The sequence below is a fragment of the Sebastes fasciatus genome, chromosome 20, assembly GCF_043250625.1.
Source record: "Sebastes fasciatus isolate fSebFas1 chromosome 20, fSebFas1.pri, whole genome shotgun sequence".
NCBI lineage: Eukaryota > Metazoa > Chordata > Actinopteri > Perciformes > Sebastidae > Sebastes > Sebastes fasciatus.
The window spans coordinates 5388500-5408176 of record NC_133814.1 but is presented as its reverse complement, the minus strand read 5'-3'; the positions used below and the strand labels follow the sequence as shown (position 1 = coordinate 5408176).

Sequence of the window (19677 nt, the reverse complement as noted above, 5' to 3'; positions counted from 1 at the left end):
CACATCAGTATCTTCCTTAAACTGGATTACTGGAAATTCCTGGCTGAGCAGCAGCTTGTCCTGACAGTCTGTGAAATTACATCAGCTCAGCAGCCAAAGTGAGACCGACAGCTATTGACAGGATCACTCTAAATGATATCTGATATCTTCCGCCTTAATTGTCAGACGCGATCGGCAGTTTGTCATTATCACTATACGTAGACGACGACATTGTTTGGTGTACTGCAGAACAACAAAACCCTTCGTGTAGGACTCTAACTTGTGTAGCGTGCCATGATGAAATTGCAAACCGTTGATGTTTCTTTTACCAGTAACTGTGCTTATCCTTCCCTCCTGTCACCACTGAGGTCAAATAATGTCACTGAGAATGAGCCATGCTTGGAATGCTAACAAGTCCTCACAATCCACAGTGTTTAGAAAAAAACTTTTAAATTATTAATACTGAGGATGATTAAAAATTCATGTTGGCAGGGATGGGCTACGACAGACCAGTGGGTGGCTACTGAAGGTGTGACTGTTGACTTAGCATTACTTATTGATCGCCAACGACTGGATGTGACGGGCGCCGCCAGTCAGACACCAGGAGCTCTTGAAATAATGATATTAAAATCAGATTTTTATTTCCATAGGACGTTTTATATAACTAACACTAAGGTTGGGCGATATGACACTATATAGGCCTACCATTAGATGATATCATTTTGTCAACTGTCAAGAGACTTTGATACCGTTACACACATATATGATGCTGATTATATGGTTTTTAATAACCTTGATCTGGATTTATCAGGTACTTCCTAGGTATAAATATGTTCTCAATTAATGTTCCAGAAAAATGACGATCAATACATGTCTATTTAGTCTCATAAGTTGTTGGAGTAATTTTTGGGGTTGATACCATTTGTTACACAGATTTGGTACTATATTTAACCATTTTTTTCCACTCGAGAATTGATAAAAATTATCAATAATCCCTCCAAAATACCACATTCAGACACCAAGACCTTGAGGAACACCGTAGAAAAAGCCATGCTGTGATTTGGTTTAAAAAACTTTTGACATTTGGAAAGCCATTTGTCCTCTGAATGCTCTAGGTCTCTAGTTTGTGGCTGTAAAGTTTCATGAGGCTGGGATTATCCTAGAGGTCACCAGTCAATTTATATAGTGAGGTAAAATTTAAAAGAAATGGTCTCACTACAATGAAATGGCTACTATGGGGACTAACATCATCACACATGAATACAATAGGCCTCATTGGATCCACGAGAGTCTCAGCTTTACAGTGATACCCAATTTATGTAATTCCAAGACAGTTTAGGGACCCCAGTATGCAGAAATACTCAAATACACCGTTTTAGAATAGGTGAAAACAACATATTTATACTGCATGTGATTATCATAAAGTGGGCATGTCTGTAAAGGGGAGACTCGTGGGTACCCAGAGAACCCATTTTCATTCACATATCTGGAGGTCAGAGGTCAAGGGACCCCTTTGACCCTTTTGACCCCTTTTCCTCGCCAAAATTTTGCCCCAACTTTGGAGCGTTATTTATTATTATATTTATTTTATTATTACATTGTTGATACCAATGGATTCCTTAGATTTTGAGGTTAAGGTTTTGAACCTGCTACAGCCTCTGAAAAACAGTAAAGTCGGTCTGGGTCTCAGAGGGTTAATTAACCTTAAAAGGCTTAATGAAAGGTTGTATGATAGTGTCTTAAATCACCAGCTCATATATCCAAGCAGGGATGAAAAGAGTACTAGAATACTTTACTCAAGTACAAGGCAAATTATTGGTGCAAAACTGTACTTCGATACACATCACACCACAGTCCCACCGTCACCACCAACAATAAATTCAATTAGACGGCACTTTGCAACCTGTACATGCCATGATTATCAATTATATATAAATATATATATATATATACATATATAAATAAACAACCACCTTCTTCAGTGTAGCCTTACTAGAATTAACCAGAAAAGAGACAAAACTCAGACGATTAAAAAATAAAAACGGCCGACAATAAATACAAAATATATGGACACTGCGGCGGGTACAGCAAGCATTATTAAGCCACATAAATTAAATAACCTGCCACTTCTGATAGAATCAACAGCAGAATAAAACATCACCAAAGCAGACAACACAGAGAGGTACAGTATAAACAATAGAAACTCCACAGTGGCTGCAGCCACAAACATTAAAGGAACAGTGTGTACACTTAGGGGGATCTATTGGCAGAGATGGAATATAATAATATTATAGTAATGTATGTTTGTAATGTAATGTTGTATGTATTCTTTAGTGTATAATCACCTGAAAATACAAATCATTGTGTTTTCTTTACCTTGGAATGAGCCGTTTATACGGAGCGGGTCCTCTTCACAAAGCCAGCCGCCATGTTTCTACAGTAGCCCAGAATGGACAAACCAAAGACTGGCTCTAGAGAGGACCATTCACGTTTCCACGTCGGCCACCGTAGTTCTCCTACACACTTGGCACACGGGAGAAGCTTCAGTTGGTTGCATTGTGCTCACCACTAGATGCCAGCAGATCCTACACACTGCACCTTTAAAGCAAAAAGAGAGATGCAAAGTTTTTACACACTGTGTGGTGCACATCCATAATGACGTGATTATTTATCCAATTGCATTTTTGTACCGTTCACAAACTGCAACCCACACCCCCGACACTCAGCCAGTGAAGGTAGACAAGTGACAGTGTATCTTATAAAGAGATATGATCTGCTGCAGCTGCTGATTTATCTCCTCTCTTTTGTTCCACTCTCTCACAGTTTATCAGGACTTTTTCACGTGACTTTTGTTTTTACTCTGCAACAGATGCGACTTCAAATGCTACATGTTTACAGTATTTAAGATTATAAAAAATAAGTAAAAATACAATCACTATGTGTAAGAAGAAATGTATTTTGTACTTATATACAGAGATGGGTAGAGTAGCCAAAAAATACTCAAGTAAAAGTTCTGTTACTTTGCAAAAAAAAGTACTCTCAAGTAGAGGTATAAGTAGTCCTCAAAATAACTACTTCAGTAATTAAGTAATACTACTTGAATACAAAAGTATTCACTGAGTAACTTAAATAAAATGATTAGGCCAGTTGTTTTAATGCTTACTTTTTTGTTTTACAAAAGAAAGTACAGATAAGGAGTCAACTACTGTAGTAATAATAATAATAATATTTAGGGATGCACCGATCCAACTTTTTATGTCCCAATACCAATAGCGATACCTGGGCTTTGGGACTCGGCCAATACCGAGCACCGATCCAATACCAGTGTTTAATTAATAAGTTGTATGCCTCACTGTGTGGAAGTGACTGGGATCATTCTTTTATGTGTAAAACAACATCAGGCTAGATGTAAATATTGCTATAACACATTTAGGCTAATTAGGAGATGATGCTGCCATGTTTCATCATTAATTGCCTACAGGTTTGCCCTCTTCTTTACTTTGACCTGAGGAAGACCATTTGTGGTTGAAACACTACATCCACATGAAATAAAAGCATTTTTTTTCATGTGCATAATTTGGTCTCTACTTTTCTGTCTGTCTGTCTTCATTAGGCCACACAAAGCAGGACCAGTTCAATGCACCAGCTTCAATATAGAACTTTATGGCACAATGCCAGAGTAGTAGTTTTGAAGCATGCGGCTAAATTAGCATCAACACAACAGACACACTGACTGCTCTCTGTCTGCTCAGTGTCGACACGGTTCTCTGATGTAACGTTACTGACTTCAACATAATATGACTCTTACCGTCAGCGTTGATAACCGGAGCCCCCTGCACGATGCGCTATTAGCTGCTATTAGCGCTAATTGATAGCCGCAACTTTAACGCTGCTCCTGCAGCAGGTAGCTGCAGCCATGCTGCTCTGCATGGAGTCACGTGGGGCGTGGCTGCAGGAGGAGGACAGACCTGAGACCAGCTGACCACCTGAGACCAGCAGACCACCTGAGACCAGCTGACCACCTGGGACCAGCAGACCAGCTGACCACCTGGGACCAGCTGACCACCTGAGACCAGCAGACCACCTGAGACCAGCTGACCACCTGGGACCAGCTGACCACCTGAGACCATCTGACCACCTGGGATCCTGAATTCGCAAAATGATAAATAAATAAATAAATAAATAAAATTAGCGTGATGAATGCATCCAAATGTAACAAGTAAAAGTGATGATTTTTTTTCCTTTAAAAATCTACTACAGTAAAAAATGGCCTATGCTGCATTAAAACTACTCTGAGAAGTACAATTTACTCAAAAAGTTACTTGAGTACATGTAACGGAGTAAATGTAACTACCCACCTCTGCTTACGTACTTACATAGCAATCTTAAACCATCTGGGGAATTTGAATTGTACCTTGGCTAATATGCAAGGTAAAACATTGCAGACATTGGTCAAAGTCAGAGCCGGCTCTAGCCCTTTTGGTGCCCTAGGCAAAATTCGACTTTGGAGGACCCCACCTCCCCGCCTGAGCTGCTCTAGGGTTAGGGTTACCCTCGTGGGCTGCTGCTCCCAGCTTCCAAACCGGAACCAACATTGCAGCTCGTTTGGGAACTTTTTTCTCTTATAATACGAAAATAGTTCACCCGAAATGTGTTTCTGAAAACATTTTATGCAAAAAATAAGCCATACAGTTTCTATATTTTGGATGGACTATGCTTAGCTTAAAAGTTTCACGGGAGTTTCCAGACGGAGGGATTCGCGTCGGGCAGCCGTGATTTACATAAAGTAGCCTAGACCTCAACCTTATGCAAATGAAGAGCGTGCAACGTGACACCCCATCTATCGAATCACGCCGCCACGCTACCAGAATGCATTACACGGCTGCTTATATAGACAATGAATGGGAAGCGTGGAAAGGATGGAGGCTGTGGACATGTACCGATAAGATATTGGGCAAAGTCAGGGCCGGCTCAAGCCCTTTCGGTGCCGTGGGCAAAATTTGGATTTGGCCCCCCCCCCCCAAAATCTTTATTAACAAAAATAAATGCAGTCATTTATTTTCATAAATAATTGTATTTATTATAATATAAATAAAAAATTGGTCCCTGATATTGTTTGCTTAAAAGTGTTCAGTCAGTTTCATCCCAACGAGAGTTACAGGGGTGAAAATTGTATTTCTTTTGATTCTTTATTTATTTCTTCATTTGTTACCTCAGTGCAGAAAATGAGGAAGGGCGCCCACCGGCATTTATTTCTTTTAATTTTTATTTATTTATTTATTTGTTTACTTCATTATTTACCAGCGCCCCCCAGAAGGTGGCGCCCTAGGCGACCGCCTACATGGCCTATGCCTTAAGCCGGCCCAGGCCAAAGTGATTCCCACATTTTCTTTCATTATAACCCTCTCTCTCTAATAAGTAACAGTCCAGTGATTGAAGCTCTCACCTCATCCTTTAATGAGAAGAAAGACAATTAAATTTGTGCTCGTTAAGAGAGAAGTGTGACTGACTGAAGAGACACACCACAGACAGGTGTTTTCCCATGAGGTCTGTCTCTCTCTGTCTCTCTGTCTCTCTCTTTCTCTCTAACCCCCTCTCTGCCCCCATTACCCTCCCTCACTCCTCTGTCACTGACAATTAGCACAGGACCATGACTTCATCCACTAATGGTTATGAGAGGAGCTGACAGGACGGCAGACTGAAGTGTATGCAATATGGATGGAAGCCTTCTGCCTGTCCGACTGTGTTTCTGTCTCTTTGTCTGGATTTTCTTACTCAGTCCTTTTGTCTGCAGAGTCTGTACAGCCTGCACATAAGCATTTTTCATAAGATAAGCAGCTCCGAAGGCTAATAAAATGAGTTAGGAAGCTGATAATGTATAGAGAGGTGGCGTGATGTCAAGTCCAAGCTTGCTACTGTTCCACTAGCTTCTAGCCACTAGCTAGTAACTCAATGCAATCTCTCATTGGGTATTTTCTTAAAAGCCTTTGGCCTTTCTGAGAAAGTGAAATGTTTTCTTAGGGGTTTCTATCTATATTAGTAGCCACAGCGGATAAGCTCTCTTATTATAACAATTGTGCATTTTATGAGAAAAGCTAAAGATATTTCTAACATAGGGTTTATTTTCATATGTGGATGGAATTTGACCTCTGATGACCAAGAGAGGTCAAATCCAAGATGGCCGCCAGCCTCACCATCAGACAGCCCTTTGTGACGGGGAACCTAAGCCGTTATGTCGCTCTCTTCAAAGCCACCAGACTACATTCACAAAACCAGTAATTTTACCTCGCAGAACGCTGGAGGATACATACAACCCTACTTCAAAAAATCCAAACTAACCCTTCCAGTTATTTCAAAACTTAGCACAGCTAACTTTGACTCAGCTAGTGTTAGCGTTCACATTATTCATAACCGTATTGATTGGCTTACTTTGGTAACCTACGTCACTGACATGAATGGTTGAGTGGGCGTTTCTGGTTGAGTTGAGTGGGCGTTTCCATTTGGAAAAAAAACAAACAGAAAAGACCGCGGATGGACCCGCCATTTAAACACCACTAAAGACACAGAAATATTGAACAAACCAGAATAACAGATATTTAAAAAAAATGAAAGTGTGATCCCTGTCCTGGAGTAAATTGCATGACATACCGTTGAGCAAGGTTATGTTCCAAGGCTGTATATTAAAGCTGCTAAATCTATATTTTATTAGATCAATTCACACAATATGCACACTCAATCTAATTTTGCTGGAAATCTTTAAAGTAATGCGGCTGAATCATCAGGGTCCAATTGATGTCTCAAAATTAATGTGGCAATTACTTTACCTCGAATGATACAAATGGTACCTCTGATATACATAAAAATGTAAAAGGTATAGGAGTTTTAGCTTAAAGCCCCACAATGCCTTTTTGAGCTCCTGGGTCCTCAGTGCCCTCAATCTCAGCCAATAAAGGAGCCAGGGCAATGCAATTCAAATTAATTAGATTCTATTTGTGGCCACATTGCTTTGCCTCCACAGCAATTCTGTCTAATTCATTGTGCCTGCCCTTGTGTGTTTGGGTGATTGACATACGGAGAGCTAGTGGGAGGATGGAGAGACTGATGGAACATTTGAGGAAAAAAAGCAGGGAGAAACAAAACGAAGACAGCACATCTATATGTGTGTGCATGTGTGTGAATTGATTTTCAATAGCCCTGACAGTGTCTATGTGTCCGGGAGGGAGCGTACTCCAAAGAGCGTCAGACTGTTAAGCTGTAACGGACCTCCAACTGTAGCTAGTAGCCTAAACCAAGCGATCACCAACCACAAAAAAATAAATAAACCAATATTAAAGAGGACCTATTATGCTTATTTTCAGGTTGTATTTTGGGTTTCTATTAGAACATGTCTGCTCTAATTGGTCAGCTGGCCCACTCTGTTGCGATTGGTCAACCGAGCCAAACCCTTCGGACTCCGCTCCAGCTCCGCTCTAACTAGCTTTGTTTGAGGGCGTGCCAAATTTATTATTTATGTATAATGCGAAGGTGCTACTTGGTGACATCACCACGTTATGGAAGAAAAAGGCGGGATGTCAAGCGAGGCATTCTCGGCAGATTAGGAGCAGTGTTTCTACATTTGCATAAAGCAAGCATATTTGCCCACTCCCATGTTGATAAGAGTATTAAATACTTGACAAATCTCCCTTTAAGGTACATTTTGAACAGATAAAAATAGCGTGATTAATCACAAATTAATCGCACAATTTTTATTAATCATGGACAATCATGGGATTAATCGCGATTAAATATTTTAATCGATTGACAGTCTTAGTTTTACTATATACTTTTGCTGTCTTTCTCTCCTGTTTTACTGTAATATTGCTGTCACACTATATGGCTGAGTCAACACCGGGGCTGCTTGCTTCTTAATGACTATCTGCTGAGATCTTAACCCAGTCTACTCAGCACTCTTCAGCTCAGCCATGTAGTAAAAACCAGAAGGTTATTCACTGTATTCCGATTGTATTGACTGTTTGTGTGGACATATGGAGGACACCGAGAATGGAGTGAGAAAGACCATTGATCTTAATCTGGTAGACAGAGAGGAATAAACAGAGGGCAGAGGCTATGGCCTTCATCGTCTTTCTATTGCACTGAGACCTTTTTTTTTTTTTAATTTGACCTCATTGTATAAAATGACCTGTGGTGACCTCTAGGATAATCACAGCCACATGAAACTTTACAGCCACAAACTACAGACCTAGAGCATTCAGAGGATGGATGGTTTTCCTAGGTAGATTGACAATAAGGGGGTTTCTGAGCAGTTTCCTGAACAGAAGTGCTCGCCATTCAATCGCCAAAAAATGTAATTCTTGCAGAAATCTCCAAATGTCAAAAGTTTTTGAAACCAAATCACAGCATGGCTTTTTCTATGGTGTTCCTCTAGGTCTCTGTGTATTAATGTGGTATTTTTGAAGGATTATTGATCATTTTTATCAATTCACGATTGTTGAAAAATTCTTATATTGAGCACCAAATCTGTGTAACAAATGGTATCAACCCCAAAATTGCTGCTTAACTTATGAGACATAATAGAGCATGGGAATGACTATCATATACCTCTATCATCATTTTCTAAGCCCTTATACACATATTTCAAAATGTATTTAATTAATTATTTAATTTATGATTTATGACTAGAACAACTTAAACACAGTATATCTCAAATTAATCCTCAGGTTCCCAACTTTCAGATGATGTACACCACTTCTATGTGACATCTACTGTTGACCTGCTATCTCCCCCTAAAAAAACCCTGTAGCCCCCTAAAAAAGACAAAAACTGGTCTATGAAAAAGAGGGATGGAGTGCAAAACATTAAGAAGATTCATGTTAACCCAACATCAGTAGGTGACATAACACAGGATCATATTACATGTCTGAGTTTTTTTCATTTATTTAACTGAATTCAACATGAAAGCAGTTGATTGTAGAAAGTGTGGTGCTGAAGGCAGTTCAGTGTGCTGAGTGGACTGCTGTGCTGCTGGAGCTTCCTAACATCAGACTGGCTGTGTGATGCTGCTGGCTTTGTGTGGTTCGGTTGACGTCCGCTCTCTTGGGCTGTAAATCTGCATTAATCAGTAGTCACCGTTTATTTGAGTCTAGAAAACATGTGCAGGCATCAAATCAAATTGTGTCAAATCATCTTTGACACAATTGAAGCAATGGAACATTATTAAAGAAGTTAGCCGTAAGAATCATTAGCATTTAGCGTGTCACCACTTTATGTCACTGTTGCTACTTTTGTAATCTTAAAAGGAGTAGTTCAACATTTTGGAAATGCTGATTGATACCGCTCTGAGAGGAGAGCGGTATCAATCTTCTCATCTAACTGTCAGCTAGAAAGCAAATATGCATATTTCATATTAATGTGCAGTTTACTCACTCATTTCACAAAAACACAGGCGTTCACTTCTGTTCTGTCCATCTTGTGGTCCGTCATCCTTCTGTCCAGGCCGGGAGCAAGCATTTCTTCCCTGTCGTGAAGGAGCCGCTGAACTACAGGAACACTCAGCCTGAGTCTCTGGAGTAAAAATACAAATATATATTAAATTTAGAATAGTCTGTAATATAGAGACAGAGAAAGTAATGTATGTTATTGTGTGAACCCGTTTGTCCATAAAGTATTACTTTACAAACAAGTTTAGATGATAACATATATTGCTGTCTCTAATTTATATTAAAAAGCTCATACTCACCTTTTTCGTCTGAGCATCCACCACCTTAGCAGCAGCTCCACCACCTCAGCAGCAGCTCAGGAGGTGGAGTAACAGGAAAGGACGACAAATAATGGTGAATAAAACAGTCAGATAATGTTAAGTGATATGAATGAATATGATGAATAAATGGGTCAAAAATCAAAAGCTCATACTCACTTTCTTCGTCCGGAGTAAACAGCAGCAACTCAGGTGGTGGGTGCAAGTAAGAGGAAAGAACGACATATAATGGTTAATAAAACAGTCAAATAATGTTAAGTGATATGAATGAATATGATATGAATAAATGGGTCAAAAATCAAAAGTTCATACTCACTTTCTTCGTCCAGAGTAAACAGCAGCAGCTCATGTGGTGCAGTAAGATAAGGGGAGAGAAAGACAAGAAAATAATGAGTATAATAATTCATTTTTGAATTATTGACTGAGTAATACTTTATGGACAACACACAATAACATACATTACTTTCTCTGTCTCTATATTAGAGACTATTCTAAGTGACTTTCTTCACGTCAGATACTTATACTTACCTTCTTCGGCCATATGAAGTAAATGGCCGTAGTTTAGTTTGAATCCAGGGTTGGTGGGTTGATCTCCAGGTTCTTCTTTTTGTATTAAATGCCACTGACCTCTAGCAGGCCAGTGTGCAGCTGATTAATGTACACCTTTGTTTGTTTTCTATCTGTTTTTGCAGCTTTTTCACAATTTTTTCCCCCCAATTTCAGAGGAGGTGGAGGTTTGGTGGCAGCTGTCTGCCACAATCTGCAGGTAGAGGCGGTACCTGCAGGTTGCTGGCAGAGGCTGTAGGTGGAGGTTTGGCAGAGGATGCACGTGGTGGAGTTGGTGGAGGTTGGACTTTGCATATTTGTTTGCAGCTATCTGCCAGAATCTGTGGGTGGAGGCTGTACCTGCAGGTTGCTGGCAGAGGCTGTAGGTGGAGGTTTGGCCGTAGCTGTCTGCCAGAATCTGCAGGTGGAGGCGGCAGCTGCAGGTTGCTGGCAGAGGCTGTAGGTGGAGGTTTGGCAGAGGATGCACGTGGTGGAGTTGGTGGAGGTTGGACTTTGCATATTTGTTTGCAGCTATCTGCCAGAATCTGTGGGTGGAGGCTGTACCTGCAGGTTGCTGGCAGAGGCTGTAGGTGGAGGTTTGGCCGTAGCTGTCTGCCAGAATCTGCAGGTGGAGGCGGTACCTGCAGGTTGCTGGCAGAGGCTGTAGATGGAGGTTTGGCAGAGGTTGCACGTGGTGGAGCTGGTGGAGGTTGGACTTTGCGCATTTGTCTGCACATGTCTGCCACAATCTGCAGGTTGCTGGCAGAGGCTGTAGGTGGAGGTTTGGCTGCAGCTGTCTGCCACAATCTGCAGGTGGATGCGGCAGCTGAAGGATGATGGCAGAGGCTGTAGGTGGAGGTTTGGCCGTAGCTGTCGGCCAGAATCTGCAGGTGGAGGCGGCAGCTGCAGGTTGCCGACAGAGGCTTTAGGTGGAGGTTTGCCCATAGCTGTCTGCCAGAATCTGTAGGTGGAGGCAGTACCTGCAGGTTGCCGGCAGAGGCTGTAGGTGGAGGTTTTTGATGGCAGCTGTCTGCCAGAATCTGCAGGTGGAGGCAGCAGCTTCAGGTTGCTGGCAGAGGCTGTAGGTGGAGGTTTGGCTGTAGCTGTCTGCCACAATCTGCAGGTGGAGGCGGCAGCTGCAGGTTGCTGGCAGAGGCTGTAGGTGGAGCTACAGTTGTCTTGCAGAATCTCCAGATAGAGGCGGAGGTGCAGGTTTATGGCTGTAGGTGGAGGTTTGGCCGCAGCTGTCTGCCAGAATCTGCAGGTGGAGGCGATACCTGCAGGTTGCTGGCAGAGGCTGTAGGTGGAGGTTTGGCCATAGCTGTCTGCCAGAATCTGCAGAGGCTGTAGGTGGAGGTTTGGCCGTAGCTGTCTGCCAGAATCTGCAGATGGAGGCGGCAGCTGCAGGAAGCTGGCAGAGGCTGTAGGTGGAGGTTTGGCCGCAGTTGTCTGCCAGAATCTGCAGGTGGAGGCGGTACCTGCAGGTTGCCGACAGAGGCTTTAGGTGGAGGTTTGGCCATAGCTGTCTGCCAGAATCTGTAGGTGGAGGCGGTACCTGCAGGTTGCTGGCAGAGGCTGTAGGTGGAGATTGGGCCACAGCTGTCTGCCACAATCTGCAGGTGCAGGATGATGGCAGAGGCTGTAGATGGAGGTTTGGCCGTAGCTGTCTGCCAGAATCTGCAGGTGGAGGCAGCAGCTTCAGGTTGCTGGCAGAGGCTGTAGGTGGAGGTTTGGCCGCAGCTGTCAGCCACAATCTGCAGGTGGAGGCGGCAGCTACAGTATGATGGCAGAGGCTGTAGGTGGAGGTTTGGCCGTAGCTGTCTGCCACAATCTGCAGGTGGAGGCGGCAGCTGCAGGTTGCTGGCAGAGGCTGTAGGTGGAGGTTTGGCAGAGGTTGCATGTGGTGGAGGTTGGACTTTTGGCGCATTTGTCTGCAGCTGTCTGCCAGAATCTGCAGGTGGAAGAGGTACCTGCAGGTTGCTGGCAGAGGCTGTAGGTGGAGGTTTGGCTGTAGCTGTCTGCCACAATCTGCAGGTGGAGGCGGTACCTGCAGGTTGCTGGCACAGGCTATAGATTGAGGCTTGGCAGAGGTTGCACATGGTGGAGCTGGTAGAGGTTGGACTTTTGGCGCATCTGTCTGCAGCTGTCTGCCAGAATCTGCAGGTGGAGACGGCCGCTGCAGGAAGCTGGCAGAGGCTGTAGGTGGAGGTTTGGCCATAGCTGTCTGCCAGAATCTGTAGGTGGAGGCGGTACCTGCAGGTTGCTGGCAGAGGCTGTAGGTGGAGGTTTGGCCGCAGCTGTCTGCCACAATCTGCAGGTGGAGGCGGCAGCTGCAGGTTGCTGGCAGAGGCTGTAGGTGGAGGTTTGGCCGCAGCTGTCTGCCACAATCTGCAGGTGGAGGCGGCAGCTGCAGGATGATGGCAGAGGCTGTAGGTGAAGGTTTGGCCGTAGCTGTCTGCCAGAATCTGCAGGTGGAGGCGGCAGCTGCAGGTTGCTGGCAGAGGCTGTAGGTGGAGGTTTGGCAGAGGTTGCACATGGTGGAGGTTGGACTTTTGGCGCATTTGTCTGCAGCTGTCTGCCAGAATCTGCAGGTGGAGGCAGCAGCTTCAGGTTGCTGGCAGAGGCTGTAGGTGGAGGTTTGGCTGTAGCTGTCTGCCACAATCTGCAGGTGGAGGCGGCAGCTGCAGGTTGCTGGCAGAGGCTATAGATTGAGGCTTGGCAGAGGTTGCATGTGGTGGAGCTGGTAGAGGTTGGACTTTTGGCGCATTTGTCTGCAGCTGTCTGCCAGAATCTGCAGGTGGAGGCGGTACCTGCAGGTTGCTGGCAGAGGCTGTAGGTTGAGCTACAGTTGTCTTGCAGAATCTTCAGATGGAGGTGGAGGTGCAGGTTTATGGCTGTAGGTGGAGGCTTGGCCGCAGCTGTCTGCCAGAATCTGCAGGTGGAGGCGGCAGCTGCAGGTTGCTGGCAAAGGCTGTAGGTTGAGGTTTGGCCGCAGCTGTCTGCCACAATCTGCAGGTGGAGGCGGCAGCTGCAGGTTGCTGGCAGAGGCTGTAGGTGGAGGTTTGGAAGAGGTTACACATGGTGGAACTGGTGGAGTGTTGCTGGTGGAGGTTGGAGTTTGAGCATTTATCTGCAGCTGTCTGCTGTCTGCAGGTGGAAGCTCAGGTAGCAGACAGCTGCAGTATGAAGTCAGACTTAAAGGAATAGTCAGTGATTTACCCACAGTAGATTAATTATTATGATTATCATAGGTTATTATTATGAGTTAGTTAGTTAGTGAGTTAGTTACTTAGTGAGTTAGTTATTTAGTGAATTAGTTAGTTAGTTACTGTAGTTAACGAGGAGGATAAAATGAATAGAAACAGCTCCTTCGTTGAGTCTTACCTGGAGGCTCACCTGGAGGCTCACCTGTAATTACAGGGGCGCTCTTGTGGCACTGGCTGTCAAACTGCCTCCTCCGCTCCAGGTAGAGGTCCATGTTCCTCGACCACTCCGGCACTGGGCCGCCCCATAACGGCAGAGGCTCACTGGGTGCAGGCTCACTGGGTGCAGGCTCACTGGGTGCAGGCTGACTGGGTGAAGGCTCACTGGGTGCAGGCTCACTGGGTGCAGGCTCACTGGGTGAAGGCTCACTGGGTGAATGCTCACAGGGTGCCTCGGGTTCTTTAGCGGGGCTCGCTCTCGAAGGCTCACTGTGGTCTTGCTCAGGCTCTGGGATGGGGGCGCTTTGGAAGACAACAAAATAAGTTTAAATAATTATGCACACGACACAAAGATTCACATAACCATATCACCAGGGAACTAAGGTCCAATAAGAACTGAGAAAGTAAATTGAACAAATCAACGATTGGATGCGCCAGAATTTTCTTTGATTGAATTCTATTCTCTTGGCTCTTTAATGGCTGTTTTTAATTGTATTTAAATGTCCTTTTGTGGTGTGTTTCTTTTGAACTTTGTCTCGATGCTTTTGGTGTTCTGTGTAGAGCGCTTTGAATTGCCTTGTTGCTCAAATGTGCTATATACGGTAAATAAACTTGCCTTCTCTTGCTTTGCCTTTGGGGGGAACCTGATGCAAAGATAAGGGAAAACCTAGAGGAGGAGCTTGAGGCTGAGCTAGAGGAGGAGGTAGAGGAACAAGACAGGGAGAAAAAGTCACAGACAGATGGAAAGACAGGGTCACAGACAGGTGGAGAGCCAGGTGGAGAGCCAGGTGGAGAGCCAGGTGGAGAGCCAGGTGGAGAGCCAGGGTCACTGCCAGGTGAAGAGCCAGGGTCACTGCCAGGTGAAGAGCCACTTCCAGAGGTTGGTGCTGGGATCCTCCGCAGGATGAGCCGTGGGCTGCTGGGCCGGTTGGGGACAGGAATGAGGACACGTGTCCACGTGTAGCCTCGGTCCATCTGAAGGTAAAAACAAATACAAACCCTCAGACCACTGCTCCACATCATGTTAACATACAGTCGTCAAGACGACATTCATACCAACAGTCGGACGACACATCAAGACGACATTCATAACAACACAGTCGGACGACACATCGAGACGACATCCATAACAACATAATTAAACTTTGTGTTAACCTTAATGTTGATGTGGCAAACTGATTAACAAGAACATTTTAATTTCAAAAAGGTTGCCGACCCCTGCAACAACAGATTAGAACATTTTTGTTTCTTAATGTTAGACAACAGAGGTCAGAGTAAGGTTGTTCTTTTTCCACTCTTTGATGTATTTATAGAAAATATGACAAAAGTGTGATGTTCAGGGGCTGTGGGGTCATTGCCCTTCTTACCTTGTTTCCCAGTGGAGAGCCAGGTGGAGAGCCAGGTGGAGAGCCAGGGTCACTGCCAGATGAATAGCCAGATGAAGAGCTAGGTGGAGAGCCAGGTGGAGAGCTAGGTGGAGAGCCAGATGAAGAGCTAGGTGGAGAGCCAGGTGGAGAGCCACTCTTGGAGGTTGGTGCTGGGATATTCCGCAGGATGAACAGCAGCGGGACGCCGTTCCGGGTTGAGCTCGGAACAAGGGCATTGTTCCGGGCTGAGCTCGGAACGGGGACACATGTCCATGTGTTGCGTTTCTCCATCTGAAGGTAATAACAAATACAACCCTCAGACCACTGCGCCACATCATGTTAACATACCATGGCCTATTATACCGTAATGACTTCCTCACATCACATACTGAATTAAATGGATCATTACCACAATGCAATAATATAAATACTTCATTGGAAGAAAATCTCATATAAAACATTATACACAAGCAAAAGTATAGAAGTGTTGCAGTATAAAAAAAGAAAAAAAAAGAAAAAAAAGAGTGCCAAATATATGCATTTCTTTCACAATGTTATTATTGCAGGAGGCCTTCCATATGTCAACTTATGTTGCTGGTACAATGTGAAGGCTCACATGGACCCTGTTATTCTCTTATTATCATTTGACACAACATCAAGCCTATGAGCACACAGGCAGCACTGATAAAGCTAGTACAGAATACAGTTTGATGTGACATTTCAGAATGCAGAAAATTCAGTCAGAATCTACTAAATCTACTAAAATGACACCTGGCCTTGACTGATATTCCTAATGTTTTATTCATAATAAATGAGCATATGATTGAAGGATACGGCTGTATAAAGTTCATGATCTGTCATGTCTTTATATCCTAATGTCGGACAGATGGATAGTCAAAGCCTTCTGTATCATTGGCCCTGCCTGTGAATACCTACTTTTGTCTCAATAGAGCTGAATTTAAGACAATATAACAGGACTTGACTTGGGAGTCAACATCTAGACTATAGCTTTCACAGAGCCAAATTCACGCAGGACTTCATTCAATAATATGACAATTTTAAGCTCTCTTTCTGATTGACAAAAGGTCCTCACCATATCGGCGATCTTTCTTGAAAAAATCTCTTTTTGCAGTTGTTTCACACTTGTTTGCTGCTCACTGTGTGTATTGTTCGGGCACCATGACATAAAACTGACAGATTCAAACTTCCTGGATCAATAACTCATAACCAAAACGTTGTTAAAACACAAACAACGGCTCCTTCTAACCGTAGTGAGGTAGACAACGAGCTACAACCTCATTTTAATCAACACATAACACATAGCGTCTATGTGCAGCTGGCTGAGAGACAGTGGTCAGGGACCGTCTACAAAATGCAACGCCGAAAAGAGAAAAATATTCAATAACTTCAGTATTATACAGTGTAGTACCACCAAGATTACTTCACACGTCAACGATCTCCTCATAGTTGTACTACAACAGTTTGGAAAAATATGCTTTTGCATAATTTTGGTGAATTTTTAATTAATGGGAAAAATATTCAATAACTTCACTTTTATAAAGTGTAGTGTCACCAAAATGTCTTAATTAGTTTAATAAGTATGATCAGGAAGAGACTTTTGATGTGTTAAGTGATTTTGGTGGTATTACACTGTATAATACTGAAGTCATTGGATATTTTCCCATTAAAAATTCAAAAGAATTATGCAAAATAATATTTTTTTCAAACCAAGTGTTGTAGTACAGCCATGAGGAGATCATTGATGTGTGAAGTGATTTTGACGACACTACACTTTATGAAAGTGAAGTTATTGAATATTTTCCCCCATTACCAATTCACCAACATTTTGCAAAATTAATGTTTTTTTTGGATCCAGGAAGTTTGAGTCTGTCGATATCTTTCACACTTTACTGAAGTGTTTTGAACGACGTTGAACGTCATGTGTGTAAAATAACCTAAAGTTACTCATAAATATGAAAACATACAAAATGTTTAGAAAATGTGTGAATTATTATGAGCATATTCAAATACTATTGTCACCGCTTGGACTATATCGATAAGAAGTTAATAATATATAAGCCTAACATACATTATATTTATTAGTAAGTTTATTATTTATTAATTATTTATTATTATATAAATATGACAACATTAGCCGTCAGCCTAGCTAGCTAGCTACAGCAGTGCATGTTGGGGGATCGGAAAGTCTCAATGGTAAAACACAGAAAACAACAACATGGGGTTAAAAAGTGTCCAAATCTCACGTTTTCCAGGTGACCAGTCCGTCAGCTAGTGATAGTTGGTGTTTGGTAGAAGTCCAGGTGTAAATAATATCTTTCTTCTCAGAGAAAATGTCGACTGAAATCTTCAGTTTTTCTGCCGTTAGAAAGTTATTTTGGTTAAAATTCTGATTATATCGAAATGATGCACCTGGATACAAAACCATGGCAACCGTGGAATCCTCAGCTCCCTGCCAACAAGGTGTCTGATTAGCTGCAAAATGCCCATATATGGTGCGTTCACATGAAATTCGGTGTTTATAGCATGGGAAGTCGTTTACGCGATATGCGTGACGTTCAAGTGCTCAAGTCCTGACGACACCGCTGCTAAGCAACGGCAATATTAATGTTACTGTCGGCGTAGGCCTAATGACAGAGAAAAACAATGAGGTCATTGGGAATATCAACATTTTCCTCTCACATATTATAGAATTACAAAGACAAACAATATACGACTAAAATTACAATTGTTGACTTATTATGCACCGAAAAATTAACTTCCATGGCCTCCGCCATTTCTCACAACGTCAACAAACACAACACGTATTTACTTAATTATTCATTATTTTCTAAGTGCTGTTTTCTTTTTCTTTTTTTCCCTCTACATTTATTTAATTAATTAATTAATTTAAGGTTTTTATCTAACCACCATGAACTATACTACTGTAGTACTTATTAATTTTAATTCTAACTAACTAATTAAATTACTTAAAAACATATTTTGATGTTATTTTTTCTGTAACTTTACCTCTAGGGCTGGGAAGAAGGCTGGACCTGTCTGTGTGGGAGTTGGAGGCGATGTGTATGTGTGTATTTATGTATGTACATATTAAATGTTAAATGAAAGATATAAAAAAAAAAATGTATTATGGCACCGGTGTTTTGTTATGTTTGTTATGCTATGTTTGGAAAAAAAAGGAATAAAAATAATTTTCCAACAAACACGTCACAAGTCGTGAACTCGGTCCTCCATTGCAGGAATGCTAATTTGTTAGTGTGTGCTAATTAAATACAACTTTATTGGCAATATCCAGCATGTGAGTACGACATTGGTGGTGGAAGTATTCAGATCCTTTACTTAAACCTGCAGTAGGCAGAATGTTTTTGAAATCATTGGGCAAAATAACATTAACCTTTCAGCATAATGTAGTTCAAGTGCTCTGAGAGAACGGGAGACTTTGACCAATAACAGGTCATTTCAGAGAGAGAGCGTTCCTATTGGCTGTGCTTCGGCTGGTGTCGGGGATTCTTTCACAACAATGACCGGCTCGCTGTACATCATCACTTACATATTTGATCAGCGCTGCCTAGTTTGACCATTTGGTCAGAGTTCGCGAGTGATTGACAGCCGGCTCTCATAGACGGCAGCTGGACGGCAGACTCCAGCTCAGCTCTGATTGGTTGTTTTCCTCCGCTCTGTGAAATCCTGCAGATGCCATTAGGAGCATCGGAGGACACAGAGGCACATGATTTTTATTCCAGATTACCAGTCTCATGCAATAGTGACTTGCTCCATTTCTACCCACTGCCTCTTCAAGAAAAAGTACAGTTGTATGCCTCCGCCAACCAGTCATGTTGAAGTTTACATCCATGTCTGTCCAAAATGTCAACACTTCATCATTTTATCCTATCAGACATTTTAGTGAAATTGTCAGAATTAGCATATGAAGTCACAGTGACCTTTGACTTTTGACCACCAGTATCTATTCAGTTTATCTTTGAGTCCAGGTGAACGTTTGAAATTTGAAAGAAATTTGCTCAAGGGGTTCCTGAGATATCACATCCACGAGAATAGACAGGACGGATGGATGGACGAACATACGGACAGACATATGGGCGGACAGACGGCCACGGCTGTCGCCGACACGGAGGCATAAAAATTAATGAAATAACAAACAGAACCTCATATTTCCCATTCATCATTGTCATCTGAGCAGGACCTTGATCTCAGTTTGATGGCAGTGTACTTTTACATTAATTCAAGGGTTTCAAAAGCCCATAGTGGTAGAATTAATTTAAATTTAAACATAAAAATAACCAAAATTTGGATTTGTGATCATTTAAAGGACAATAGTGATACTACACCACATTTAATCATTTAGCACCATATGAATAAATAATGTGCTTCCTTTCAACCTTCCATGAAGTCATTTCCTACAGTGAAGATGATGTGCAGAAATCAGCACTGCATTAGTTTTTTCAAAACCTTTCAAACAAACACATAGGCATCCATGATGGCGCCTCAAATATATTAGGCTACTTTTACTGCGATTAAACATAAGTTATTGCTTGTTAAAAAAACATTTAGAGTAATGACAGAAAGGGGCCCT

General features: G+C 42.6%; 2 protein-coding genes and 1 long non-coding RNA gene across 3 annotated transcripts in view; 1 reads left to right on the top strand and 2 right to left on the bottom strand.

The window, feature by feature from the left end:
* The window catches only part of arhgap22b (Rho GTPase activating protein 22b), a 53220-nt gene extending 49315 nt beyond the window's left edge, over positions 1-3905 (bottom strand). Inside the window, exons 1-2 of the mRNA XM_074620313.1 lie at positions 3788-3905; positions 2356-2577 (exon numbers count right to left, since the gene is read on the bottom strand). The gene's annotated coding sequence lies outside the window, so the exon portion shown is untranslated. The remainder of the gene's footprint in view (positions 1-2355; positions 2578-3787) is intronic.
* The window catches only part of LOC141758694 (uncharacterized), a 457042-nt gene that overhangs the window by 40392 nt on the left and 396973 nt on the right, over positions 1-19677 (top strand). The window lies entirely within an intron of this gene.
* LOC141759001 (uncharacterized) lies at positions 8898-18168 on the bottom strand. Its single transcript, XM_074620892.1, has 7 exons — positions 17333-18168; positions 15069-15359; positions 13676-14676; positions 11835-12629; positions 9716-11757; positions 9403-9540; positions 8898-9118 (listed from the first exon to the last, which is right to left on the bottom strand). The coding sequence occupies exons 3-5, from the start codon at positions 13755-13757 to the stop codon at positions 10811-10813; spliced, it is 1824 nt and encodes a 607-aa protein (XP_074476993.1). The 5' UTR covers positions 13758-14676; positions 15069-15359; positions 17333-18168; the 3' UTR covers positions 8898-9118; positions 9403-9540; positions 9716-10810.